At 41.0% G+C, this 13,481-nt stretch overlaps 1 protein-coding gene across 4 annotated transcripts in view; it reads left to right on the forward strand.

Moving 5' to 3' along the window:
- Positions 1-13,476, forward strand: part of tnrc6c2 (trinucleotide repeat containing adaptor 6C2) — a 54,928-nt gene extending 41,452 nt beyond the window's left edge. For 3 of the 4 annotated variants that reach the window (XM_084930992.1, XM_084930991.1, XM_084930993.1), the window contains 8 exons: positions 8-290; positions 633-797; positions 1,740-1,928; positions 2,474-2,623; positions 3,465-3,680; positions 5,116-5,189; positions 5,485-5,624; positions 6,101-13,476. In XM_084930992.1, the coding sequence (XP_084787118.1) occupies positions 8-290; positions 633-797; positions 1,740-1,928; positions 2,474-2,623; positions 3,465-3,680; positions 5,116-5,189; positions 5,485-5,624; positions 6,101-6,449 (1,566 nt within the window). In that variant the 3' untranslated portion in view covers positions 6,450-13,476. Of the gene's footprint in view, positions 1-7; positions 291-632; positions 798-1,739; positions 1,929-2,473; positions 2,624-2,852; positions 2,964-3,464; positions 3,681-5,115; positions 5,190-5,484; positions 5,625-6,100 lie in introns of all 4 variants that reach the window. The other variant, XM_084930994.1, reaches the window with a different exon arrangement.
- Positions 13,477-13,481: the final 5 nt, after the last annotated feature.

Genomic DNA, 13,481 nt, shown 5'->3' on the forward strand with positions numbered 1-13,481 from the left:
CTCCCAGGTTGCACGTACAATCACCAACATGCAGCAGCAGATCCAGCAGCACCAGCGTCAGCTGTACCAAGCGCTGCTGATGAAGCAGCAACAACTTCCCTCTCATTCCTCTTCTTCTTCCTCCTCCTCCACTGGTCTGCATCCCCCCGGTGGCCCCGCCGGAGGCCCCGGCTCTGGCAAATCAACCCTGGACCCCTTCACAGGCACTCACCAGGCTCCGAGCCTTGCCGATACACTGCACACCAAAGAGCCGCCGTCGTCGCCCAGCGCCTACAGCACCTACCCTCTCTGTGAGTCTGCTCTAGCAACAACACAGGGCTGAAAGAACAACACTATGGTCACTTTGTTTAAAACTCAAATTTTCCCATGACACAGAAATAAAAGAAGAACCCTCATTGTGTATTACAGCCTGTGTAGCACCTGATTTTGTGTCATGTGAAGTAAAAATAAATCAGCAACTCTTAAAAAATAAAAATAAAAAATCGTGCAATTGCCAAACTGCTTGCATCTTGTGTCTTATATTTGTATGTGCAACACCATGTAGCAAACAGTGTATCGCTGTGTTGTGTGTTTGAAATATTTGTTTTTATTTGTGCAAATATTAACAAAAGATTCCTGTGTTTTGTGTTCAGCTGGACTGAATCCAAACATGAATGTAAACTGCATGGAGGTTGGGGGTCTGTCCCTTAAGGAGCCCCCTCAGCCCCAATCCCGCCTGTCCCAGTGGACACACTCCAACTCCATGGACAACCTCTCTGGCAACTCTTCAAATCTGGAGAACAACCTCAATAAGCACGGTACTTTGCACAATAACACAGACAAGCATGCTCACATAATGCAGAGGCTTTGAGAAAATTGTTAGATGAAACCAGCCTGACATTTAATGTTAAGTTGTTTTTTTGCATAAATACTTTCCAACGCCTTTTTAAAAATCTTGATATTTTTGTGCAGACATGCTTCACTTGTTGAGGAGTGATTATTAGGCACTATTGCAAACGCCACACCTCCTAACACACTTAGGACTCGTTGACTTGTTTCCCAATGAGTAACTCAACAACTGACAGTAGCTTTTTGCCACTTGTATCATGCAAGACTTTCGACTGTGCGTTTGTTTTTTTTCGCACGTTCTGTTTGCAAGCTCATTAAGAATCCCTGAGTCTGAGGTGTCATAATTCCACCCAATAACAATGACAGGTGTTGCAGTCACATCCTTGAATATAATTGTGACATTTCTGTGATTTTCGAGAAGACAAATGCAGTCTTATATTTGTGTCAGTTTGAAACCACTGAAGTACACAAAGCACTCAGAAATTATGTCAGTTACTTTCCATAAAAACAATTTCTGTAATGTTTTGAGAAACTAGTTAACTGACGCAGACTTGTCAACGACTGCATTACTTTCATTTTAGCATTTAAGATTTCGTCAGATTCTGCATTTCATACACATGATCTGTTTTCCAGCTTATACGGAGATAACAATCTGTGGACTGCAAACAGTTATTCTTAGCTCATAGTTTCATCTTTTTTCTCCCACTATGGAAATGTTTATTGAAGATCTTAATCTTATGTCTACTGAAGCTCACTAGGATTATCAGTAAACTTAAAAGTAGACTTAATGTAGAAACCATTTTAGGGAGGTGTTAAATGGGCATTTATAATAGTAATACTTGCAAAAATGTGTATATTTTCCTACTAAGTTGGACTAGGTTCACTTTCTTACTTTTTCCTGTGTGTTTCAGGTGCCATATCTGCTGCCTCTACCCTGGTCCCTCCTGGGAAGCCTCCTCAGCTGGAGGACTCATACAGCCCTTACAATCTAATCTCCAGCTCTGAGTCTCCCACCAGCCCCCTCGTGCCCCCTGACTGGGGCCAGGGCAAGAGTCCCAGTGAAAAGATCTCCAATGGGACCAACATTAACTGGCCCCCAGGTGAGAATGAGATGCAGAGGTATAAAGGTGTAGAACAGACAGGTGTTTTTCTTTAAATTGCGTGAAAAAATCTCTGAATCTTTGGATACAAAGGCATTTATGAACGTGTCTGATGTTTATCTAGAACGCAGTACAATCTCACTGGACTAATAAAATACAAACAGTACTTTTCTTATGTCGTAATTGCTTAATTGCATCAATTAAGGCTGCTGCTAAGGAAGCAGCTATTCAGTCTACAAAATTCAGAGGAAGATTTAAATACGAAGCATAGCATTAGATCAGGTTGGTTCACCACAATACCATTTTACACATTTACATGGCAGCTCTTATATAAAGTAGGTTAAACTGTATTACTGCTAAACTTAGCCTGTCCAGAGTGGACCTCTATCTGCAAGCCCTCTTGCAATTCATCTCACGCACCCCAGTTGCAGCAGTTGCAGTGCACCAAGTATAATTCAGCGTAACACCTCGCTTCACACCTTTGTTTAGATCTAACCTTCAAGTTTTAGCAGTCCTTTATTGTGTGCGTGTGTTTTGTGGTTTAGAGTTCTGCCCAGGGGTGCCATGGAAAGGCCTTCAGAACATCGACCCTGAGAATGACCCCAATATGACCCCTGGCAGCGTCCCCAGCGGTCCCACCATCAACACCAACATCCACGACGTCAACCGTTACCTGTTGCGAGACAGGAATGGAGGTATGACAACAGACAAGGGGCCAAATATCAGTACGACTGATAGCCCCACCGAAAAGTCGTGCTTTGTAAAGTTAGATGAATATACGTTAGTAACCACTTCCACAAGCCTACCGATGCTACCATATCTGCTTCACCATAGACCCCCACCATCATGCTGCACAGCATATATGAAATTACCCTTTTTGGGGGTTTGTGTCTGCTCACCACACTGTTCTCTACAACCATATAGCCACAGCTTCTCCACTTCAGAATGACTCTTTGCCTCCAATCAGCAGCGACTGGCCCGTCAGTGGCTACTCTAGATCTTTCAGTCTGTCGTCCTGTGATGGAGATGCCTCAGGTACACATCCCACGTATTCCCACTCATGTGTGGACCTGCTGACCTTTCCTTGCCCAAATGGAGAAAAGATTCTCCTTATCTTCAACCTTACTTAACCTCTGAACTTTATTTATACATGTCCTTACCTCAGTCACACCTAAAAACCTGTTCCTTCAGCGCCTTTAGACATCCTTTACCAAAACTCTTTGACCAAACCCACAAAAAAAAACAAGCCTCACCTAACTGGTTGTGACATTGGTACACACCCTACGTGTTCATAAATCTTAAAAAAAGATGTTTGAAGTTTTTATTTGTAGACATTTTTGCAAAGTATGGTGTAATTGAAGACAGGTGGGTTTGTGGCTTGTTTTGCTGTTCATTTCCACATTTTGAAGCTGCTATAAAGAAGTTCCAGATGATCCAGTTGAACGGTCATATTACATATAAAAAAATAAATACATTAAAAAACATTTTTTAACAGTCTCCTCTTTCTCTTTCTCTGTTTCTGCTCTCCATGTACAGGTAAATTGTCTGACATGAAATCCACTTGGTCCCCAGGGCCCATCTCTCAGAGCCAAGCTTCTCTGTCCCACGAGCTTTGGAAAGTCCCACAGGGGCCACGCAGCACCACAGCCCCATCACGGCCTCCGCCAGGCCTCACTAACACCAAGCCCTCCTCCACCTGGGGAGGCAATTCGCTGGGTCTGTCTCAAGGCTGGAGTGGCTCATACTCCTCTGGTGAGCACTCAATTTCTTTTTATCAGAAATAGTGATGTGAAACTATCTGATACGTCATCACTTATGAGTTTTCATTGAAAATAAGCATACTATTGGAAAAAGAGGAAAAAAAAACACGAGTATTGACAGTTTAGTGTGTGATTCAGGCACTTCAGGTGTGTGATTACTCCACTTTACATTTTTCTTCAGTTCTTGTTTTTATTTTGTGTCGTTCTGTTTTGAATTGAATTTAGTTTCAATGAGTTTCCTGAGTGAGATTTCTCATTTCAGTATCTATTGTGTCTAGTTTTAGTTTAGTTTTTATTCAGTGTTAGTTTTAGTTTTGTTTTTACTACATGAGGAAGAGTCAGATTGTGTGATTTAGAAAGTTTATAACGATATGATGTTTCTTTTCAAGCTATACAAACACAGTCATGTAGACAGTCTCAATAACCAGATTCACCAAAGCCTGCTCAGACTGGTTGCGTTTATAAATTTGATTATAGTAACATAAAGTAAAGACATTATTCCTTTTTTATTTTTTAATAACGCACTTTACAAGTAATTTTCTTATTTTCTTTTTTTTTTCTGAAGTCTCATTTATATTTATTTCAGGTGGCTAAAATGGTTTTTAATGCCTATTTTTAGTTTAAATTATCATTTCAGCTTTAGTTAATGATCATCATGTGGGTTAAACTGCTTTTTTAAAGAACAGTGTATCATCATAACTGCAATATTGGCTATTTACTTCATGAACAAATAAATATCAGGTTGCTTCTAACAATTTCTCTGAAATTGCTGAGCTTAAGCCGCGTACAGTGCCTGTAATTTACAGAGGACAAATCAGGACATTCGAGCAGATTGCTGTGACCACGAATACAGGCGAATACATCTCTATGATGTATTACACGCAAGCCACAGACATGGTTGCCTATGCATAGGTGTGGTGTTCACAGCTGCGACTCTGCATAACCCAACGCTTGGTATTGTAAAGGTTGCCTGAACACACCCTGCCAAACTGACATCTTGAGGTTTACCAGCTTTCGCGTGACCTGGTTTTGACATGACAGATCTATACTTTATGCAGCAAAGAGGAAATAAATTTAGTGTGTGGAATAGATAGCAACTGGTGTCATGTTTTCCTTAGTTGTTGAGCTCTTAGACCTCAAGGCCCAGAGTCTCAGGGCTCTGGAAAAAGTCTCATAATATCAGAGATTGTTGTATGTTGAATACAGCTCTTTTTCTCTTTCTGTTAGAAGGGCACTGTCACTTTGATACACACTCACTTTATCTTTCTTTAGAAAGAAGGCATCTAGGCTTCTTGCAATGCGTGCCTGTGCCTGACCAAGATTCAGTTTTGACATTGAGTCAAATAACTTGTAATGAAAGTATTTCTGCAAATCATTTTTCTAAGAAAACTCTTAATTTTTTAACTCTGTCTGCATCCGTGTTACAGAGGGAACCACATGGAGTACAGACAGCTCCAACAGAACCAGCAGCTGGCTGGTGCTGAGGAATCTCACCCCACAAGTGCGTATGCGTTTCTTGTTTTTTTCTTTTCTTTTCCTTTCCTTTTCTTTTTTTTTTTTGCTAGTTTTTCACTGATACCTTGGGCCATTATGAGGAATTCGAGTTTAGTCTGCTCACATTTGAATCTGCAGTTGTAGATTTCTGCTGGTGTAACCTTTTATATAGTTGCAATTACAAAAGACAAAAGAAACAAAGAAAAAGGAATAAAAACAGAAGGTAGACTGTGTTTGAGATAAAATGGTAAGATAGTTGTGACTGCAACTTTAGTGTGCTAATGTCTTGTTCTTTGCTTCAGATTGATGGTTCAACTCTGCGGACCCTGTGTATGCAGCACGGCCCCTTGATCACATTCCATCTCAACCTGACCCAGGGGAATGCTGTGGTGCGCTACAGCTCCAAGGACGAGGCTGCCAAGGCCCAGAAGTCCCTGCACATGTAAGCGTTAGCACAAGTCTCTTACATCAGCAAAAGTGGACTTAAAAACAGGGGAAAATTCTCAATAATTCCAAGCAATGTTATTTTTGTGTCTGGGACAGTCACATGGGGGTGGGGAGTCACACCGTGGTCAGATGTATTGCAAAATTACAGAGATTGTTGTGATAATTAGTTCATCATGGGAAAAGAGCAGTGTGGAGACGCGTGTTTAGGCTGCACGCTCGCTTTGTTATTTCTGTGAGTCTCATGAGAGTTCCCTGATTCGGTTTAGCTAATAGTTTGTTGCCATGGAAACAAAATACAAGACTTGTGACCCACTTTTCATTATCAGCAGCATTAAATGTGGTTACAGTGTAATGTTGGCATTAAGCACAAAAACAATTGAATAACATTAAAAGCAATCATCTGTCATGTCTGGTTTGCTCCTCATTGTAAAAACCATTCATATTTTTTTTCTTCTTCTTCTGTGCGTTAAGGTGCGTGCTCGGAAATACCACAATCCTGGCGGAGTTTGCTGGCGAGGAGGAAGTGAACCGCTTTTTTGCACAAGGCCAGTCGCTGGGGGCAAACACCACGAGCTGGCAGGCCAACCCGGGAACCAATCAAAACCGAATGGGCGGGGCAGCGCAGTCCCACTCAATTGGCCAGTGGAGCAGCAGCACCGGCGGAGGCAAGGCCAGCGGAGGCGACCTGCTGTGGGGCGGTGTGCCTCAGTACTCCAGCCTGTGGGGTCCGCCCAGTGGAGAGGACGCACGCGTGATTGGGAGCCCCACCCCTATTAACACCCTGCTGCCTGGAGATCTGCTGAGTGGGGAGTCCATGTAGGATGATGCCACGACACACTAACCAACCAACCAACCAACTAACTCACCGCCACCATGTCATGTAAGCCATTGGTGGAGGGTGGGGTGGATTAAGAAAAGAAAAAAAAAATCAATGTGAACAAGAGCAAAACCCAAGCAAATCATGTGGTGATAATCAGTATCAATTTGAACTGTTTGAACTGTGAATTGTAAATCAGAAGGTTGGGGTCATTACCACAGACTGCAGACCCCAGTCCTTTTGTTTTACTTTGGTCCCTTTCTCATTTGGTTTGCCGTTTTTTGTTTTGTTTTTGAGGGAAAACAGCCCTCTTTGTCCTCTTGGTATTTTTTAAAATGCATTATATTAAAAAAAAAAAAAACTGAAGTGAGACACAACACAAAGAAACCTTTTAACTGTTTTATTAGTTTTTCCATAAGTATTCATGGCATTCTGTGGGAGGATTTCTTTTTAGGAGAAGCAATCAAAGCTGCCATCTGAGACTTTCCTTTTCCCTCTAAAAACAAATAAAAAAAATCATCCCAAAATAAGACTTACAACAACCATTCCCAGCATATCCATGGCCAATGATGTTGTTCAAAGACCTTTACTAGTTATGTTAATGTTTGTTTCTCAGCACTAATATTAGCCTTAAGTGCTCTCTGGCCCAGGTCCTTCCCAAGCCGTCTTTGTTTTTTGTTCTTTTTTTTGTTTTGTAACTGAAGAAAAAGCTGAAATCTTGCACAGTTTCACCTCTGAGCCAGCGAGCGGTACAGGACACAACTGGTGACTGACTTTGTCGCCGGGCAGTAAGAAGGCCTGGCCACGCCATGTGACTGGCACTACCAATCATCTACGTATTATTTTAATTTGTCTTAAAGGGATTGACACAGTTGTTTTTTTGTTGTTGTATTTTGTTTCTTTGGTAGGCCTAAATCCAAGCAAAAGTTTTGACACCCATCACAAGGAATAAGCTGAGAGAAGATTATTTGTCAGCCTTGCTGCGTTTGTCCATTTCCTTATGAATATGTATGTCCGGTGGCACCTAATCATTGACCTCTGTGAGCCCGGATCCTTCTGGTCACCTTTAAAATCGGAACCCAGTTGCTTTCTGGTGCTTTGTCGAATTTTCTAATGACAGATTTGTTATGAAGCCCAGCGGCCTTTATGGTCGGCCAATTTTCGGAGGAAAAAAACCTCAATTCTACTTTCAAGTGACAGTTACATTGTGCAATATACACCATAGACCTTTCTTCCGTCCACAGTCGATGTCCACCGGAGCTGGTTTGTCTAATATTTTTGTTTTCTTGTTTGTCTTTTATGTTTTGAATGTTGCTGATTTCAGCAAAAAGACTTTGGAACTTAAAAAAAAAACAAAAAAACCCCACCTTACCCCCATTTTTCAAAACTTGGATTCCCTCCAGACCACCAGTCCCCTTGAAACTGTTGGGAAAATTCTGCAAAGAGGAAGAAGCAGCTGTTGAACTGTGTATGCAGCAAATTGTACTAAAAAGTGACACTGGGGTACACAACAATGCACACTTCCTCTCTGCGTGCCACAGCCACACCCAACAGAGACTGAAACCACAGCGGGATTGGATGGTTCTGGGCATCTGGCACAATACCAAATAAGAGGGGTTTCTCCTAATGCAGTAGACCTACGAGTGTTCCTTGCGTTTGGTACTGTACAAACAGAAGAGACTAAGATTTTTTTTGAGTTCTAAGGGTTTTATCATAGCACTTATGAAGAGCAAATCGCTTCAACTGCAATCCAATAAATCAAAAAGGAGCAGCAAAAACGATGAAAACAACACAAAAAAGTACTGCTCTTTTATGTACTGTATCTATTCCATGGAAACGTGTCTGGCGTTGTTCCTCTGGTAGCAGGCTGAAGGGAAACAAAACTGAACTGTACCATTGGACTTTTAGGGGAAAAAACTTCACTCTTGGTTTTTTCCCCTTTGAACTATATCAACGTGATTATCACTGTTACTCCAAAAATTGTTATCCTTGCTCTCTTTGGAGGCTCTAGACTTTGCAGTGTCAGTGGTCTCTGACACCCGCTGGACAGCCAATCCAGTCAGTCGGTGGTTGGGTCAGAGTGGGGTGAGGTGGGGGAGTGTCCACTGAGTGCCTCTTTGCTGTGGTCCTCTGGATGTCAAGCGGCAGCCCCACAGCGCAGCACTTCCTCCTGGGCTCCACTTGACCGTCTCTCAGTCTGGCGTGAAAAACAGATCCTCCGGGACTGGCCAATCACGGCTCTCTGCCGCACACACGGCATCTCCAACAGGGGCCCACTACCACTCGACCCTGCTGTCATCCTGCCCTCTCCCCCACCTCCCATCTCTCAGTTCTTTGACACAAAGATCACTTTAGCTGGAAGATGTAATAGTCATATTTCTGGAATTTTTACCAGTGTACTTTGTATTTTTTGGAAAAGATCATTTGACTTTTTTTTTTTCCAGTGTGTTATATTGTTATTTTTATCTACATGCAGTGGTCTACAAAGTACTGGCTGCTGAACTAGCCCTTCACTGTTCATATGCAGAAACACTTTGGTCAGAGATGCCTCTGTATGTTCATCCTGTGTATTGAATGCAAAATGAGGATCAATACTACAGACCGTTAATGATTGTCTATTTGTTTTTAACTGATCATGCTTTCTTCGTTTGACAGTATTCTGTAGTACTTCCAGGTAGTATCTTGAGATGTGTAAGAAAAAAAAAAAAAGGTGTCTCAGACGGGGATGTGGGTGTTTGCCGCTCCAAGCTGCTCCACCTGCCCGCAGGCTGTCCCCCCTTGCCCTTTGCCTAGCTGCTATGCTATGACCTCCTCTCCTCCTCCTCCTCCTCCACCACAAGAAGACCCAGTAGCCCTCCCCTGACCAGGCACCTACAGGCCCTCATATCTGTTTCTATGCAAAAAGACGAGAGGCTGGGGCCCTTTACAGCACGCCAAAGCTGTCTTGGGAATGAGCACTCCTCCCAGAGCTTGGCATATCCTAACAATTGTCCCCCACGCGCTCCTGTCAGCACTTCAAACTGGCCGCAGTTTCTGTAAAGTCAGGCTCAGCCACCAGAACACTGTCATGTATCTAAAAGTTAGAACACTTTATCAAAAGGTCGGCCTTTCTCTCTGAGCTGAAGACGCTTCTGTCCAGCTTGATCTCAGGGTAGGGGAGTTGATGATACAAAGTATGAGATGCAGCTCTCCGTATCTGTCCTTTCTACTGTGAGAGCAAAGTCTAAAACTTCGAAGGCCATCTGCACGCAGCAGGACGTACAGACCTCATGCCTCGAAACTGAATCCTTATTGTAGGGGGGAAGAGGCTCGCATTGAATCCTCTTCCCAAAAATATGGCCTCTTGTTATTGTTTGGGGAGACATTATTGCATGTAAAAAGATGCCAATGTATTGTGCCAATATAAATTTGCTGTGTCATACTGTATATTTATAGAGAGCACTTCTGTTCCCTGTTTGGAGGAGCTTTGATGACCTTTGCAGAGGGTGTAGGGGGGGACAGGAGGGATCAAACAAAAGGGCGGCAGCATCACACCCTGAAGCGACTGAGATTTTTTTTTATGCTTTTGTGGGGAATGCCCCAAGCTAAGGAGAAAATCTTTACTCAGTTGGGGGTTCCAGTTTGCTACAGTGCACAGTTGATGATGGGTAATCCCGGGTACATATTTTTTTAAAACCAAAAATGAAATTGCATTTTAACGTCATTTTTATGAAGTTTGACATAAAAATCTTAAAAATGCTAAAAAATCTAAATGGAAAAAAAAAGATCTATAATATGTTAAAAGCTCTGCACTTCTAGCTGAAACGTCTCTGGTCATCAGCCTCTGCTACCAACATCTAAAGGAGCAGAGCGGTGGCTGGGGTGCCTTTTTTTGTGGATGCTGTATTTATCTCGTTTTACGTTTGTGCCCTGCTCAAAGCAGGCCCACTGAACTGTACATTTCCACAGACCCAGGTGGCTTGGGCCCACTGTATCAGCCTCACTCTCTGATTCTGCATCAGCAGGAGCAGAGAGGCACATTTCAAGAGGTACAAAGTCTTAAAAATGAAACAAAAAAACAAAAAAGCTTAAAAAATATATATTAAAAAAAAAATAAAAATAAGAAAACGGGAAAAGGCTACCTTTCAGGACTTGCAGTCCTGCAGCACACAAGCAAAAATCACTATTGCCTGTTTCTGTAACTGCCTTGATCCAAGCTCAGACAGACCCAATAGCCGAGGACCTCCCAGCATCCTGTACTAACTGGAGAACCCTGACAGTGAAGGGGGTTTCCCATGCTGCACCAGCATCGAGAGGCTCTCCTCTCTACAGCTCTGTTCTAGATAGCAGTATATGTATACACTACATATAAATATATATATCTATATATATATATATATACTGTGAGTACGGTGTGTGGTATCACCTCTTCAGACTTCTTGGATCGTAACCTCTGAAACTTTCATTTTAGTTTGAAAGGTCTTGGTTTAACACAGCTGAAAATGAGCAATATGTATTTTCCCCGCAAATAAGTGAGACAAAGGAAAGAATTTGGGTCAGGTATAAACTGATACTTGACTGATTGAAAGCAAAGTCTTTCTTGTACGGAGTCAGATATGCACGTTCTGGTTTTGATGACATATTACAGTACTATGAAGTGTTTGTACTGTATATGTGTGTTATTTGTTTGTTAATTAGGCTGCCTAAAAGCCCAACCTGAATCACCTGGTTTAATGCATATTTTACCCAGTTGATTAAAAAAAAAAAAAAAAGAAATCACAAACATATCAAAACAAAACAAAACATTGAACAGAAATACTTGAATCATTGAACGCCAATAACATAATGTGAAGTCAGTAATTATTATTTTTTTGTTCTTTCCATCTGACAGGTACACTTAGGGGCTTTTCGAGAACATCAGATGTGTATTGCATTAAGTTACAAATACAAAATCTTTGAAAAAAACAAAGTCATCTTAGATGTGTGCTTGAAAGTCAGATGTTTGTATGAATGTGTGCTCAAGAAACTGTGTGTACAGGGCACGTGGCCTGCTGTTATGTTCCACTCAGTACGTTATATTTTGTGTCTGTTTATATCTTCTTTTTTTCGTTGTTGTTATTGTTGATGATCTGTCAAAAACGATTCTGATAGACGTTGTTATCTTCTAACGTTGCACTGAGTGTCTTCTACCCCTCACTCAGCTAATCGTAGTTAAACGAGTCTAAGTACGGAGGGGCGATGGTGACAATTCATGTGTACATGTTTACTCAAGGACTTTGTTTTTCCATTCTGTAAAAAGTTTATCTACCTTATAGTGGCTTTTATTGTGGAATAATCCAATACAAGGATTATCTTGAGTATTGCACCATTTTGTTCCAATTATATAAAAAAGAAAATAGGAAAAAAAATTTAAAAAAGAAAAATGTGCAAAAAAAATGATAAAAGGAAAAAAAAGAGTAACAAAAAAAAACAAAGAACTGTGGCCATAGATAGCTGTAGAAGGACTAGTAATCCCGATTTTAACTTCATGGAGAGACGGAAAGGGATAAAGTGTGGGAGGTGAGTTTGTTATAAGACTCATTTCAGAGGTGCCTATCTTTTCTTTTTTTATTTTGCAAAAGCCACCTGTCGTTTACAAAGCATTTCATTTATCTGAGTTCAAGGAAACAGGAATGTTTTTTGGTTTTGTTTTGGGTTTTTTTAAGGACAAATTTCATCTTCCATCAAATATGGACATGAAAATCTTGCAAAATGAAGATTTATGCTACTTTCAGAACTCTGGGATTGATCAGTGTTGTCATATTTCAATTTTTAATTTCTCTTTTAGTATCGATGGACTATCTCTGTATGTGTTACGTGGTGATTTTATGTTTTCTGTAATACTGCAACGCAGTTTACTCACTATCTTGCACACTCATTAAAAAAAAAAAAAAAAAAAAAGATGTGGATTTTGTCTCAGGAAGGCCAGGGTTCCAGATACCAACTCCGTCATTTCTAGGTTTGATGTTCGTGTGAAAATAAGCAACTGAGAACTATTAAACTCCAAGAAAGCACTGAAGTTTATGAGTTTAACAGAATATAGAGAGTACCATTGTTTCTTTAAAACAACAAAAAATGTTCGTAGCAAGTCACATATTTACCAAATAAGACTAAGAATCAACTTTGAGAAAAGTGGAGCGCTTTACATGTGAAATTTGAAGTAGAAATTGCTTTACATTTAAACGCGATCAGTGGTTTGATTGTCATTATGACAGTGACAGGAAAATGCATTTGTATGTTTTGACTTTGAGTTTCCATCCTGTAGTTCAGGAGCACGTGCAAGACACTTTTTGTTTGCTTGTTTTAAAATCATCTCTCCTGCCTGTTAACATGTCAGTTCCTGTGACAGGTATTCAATAGCTGAGAGATTTCTTAACATGTAACAGATGGTTTTCAGAGGCATGTTGAAGAGGAGGAATAAAGCTGGTTTTTAATGGATCATGATCTATGCACAAGTGGGAGGGAGGAGTCCAAACCCTGCTGCTGTACTGCAGGCGTTTGTCGACTCAGACTCTGGGGTTCAGGGTTTGATGGAGGGTTTTCATTTTTTTGTGTGTGTTTTTTGCTGAAATTTCTTCCACTCCCATCCCACCCATTGTCATCTAATGTTTTAGCAAAATTTTACATTGCGTCGTCATGCTGTGTAATCCTTAACCAATGAGCGCTTATCCTTCTGCTAAAGCACTGTGGGTTGTACTGAGGAAAAAACAAAAAGAAGCCTGTTACTTTTAAGGCTGTCTGTTTTTTTGTTTTTTGTTTTTTTTAAGGGGAGGACGGCGGGTGGGTTGTGGGAGTGGGGGTACTTTGCCTTTGCCTTTCTCTTTACTTTGAAGAAAAAAAAAAGTAAAATTGTCTGTAACTGAAATACAAAGTTGTGGCTTTTAATGTTGTTCTTTTTTTCTCCTCATAGAATGTGATTGTTAAAGACATGCACCGAAAAAAAAAATGTTTCCATGGATTATGGAACTTCTTTCGGACTATATTAATAAACTGCAAATTTTCTTGTCTGTTATTTTG

The sequence above is a fragment of the Perissodus microlepis genome, chromosome 6 (assembly GCF_051167445.1).
Source record: "Perissodus microlepis isolate ML-2025 ecotype Zambia chromosome 6, ASM5116744v1, whole genome shotgun sequence".
Classification (NCBI taxonomy): Eukaryota; Metazoa; Chordata; class Actinopteri; order Cichliformes; family Cichlidae; genus Perissodus; species Perissodus microlepis.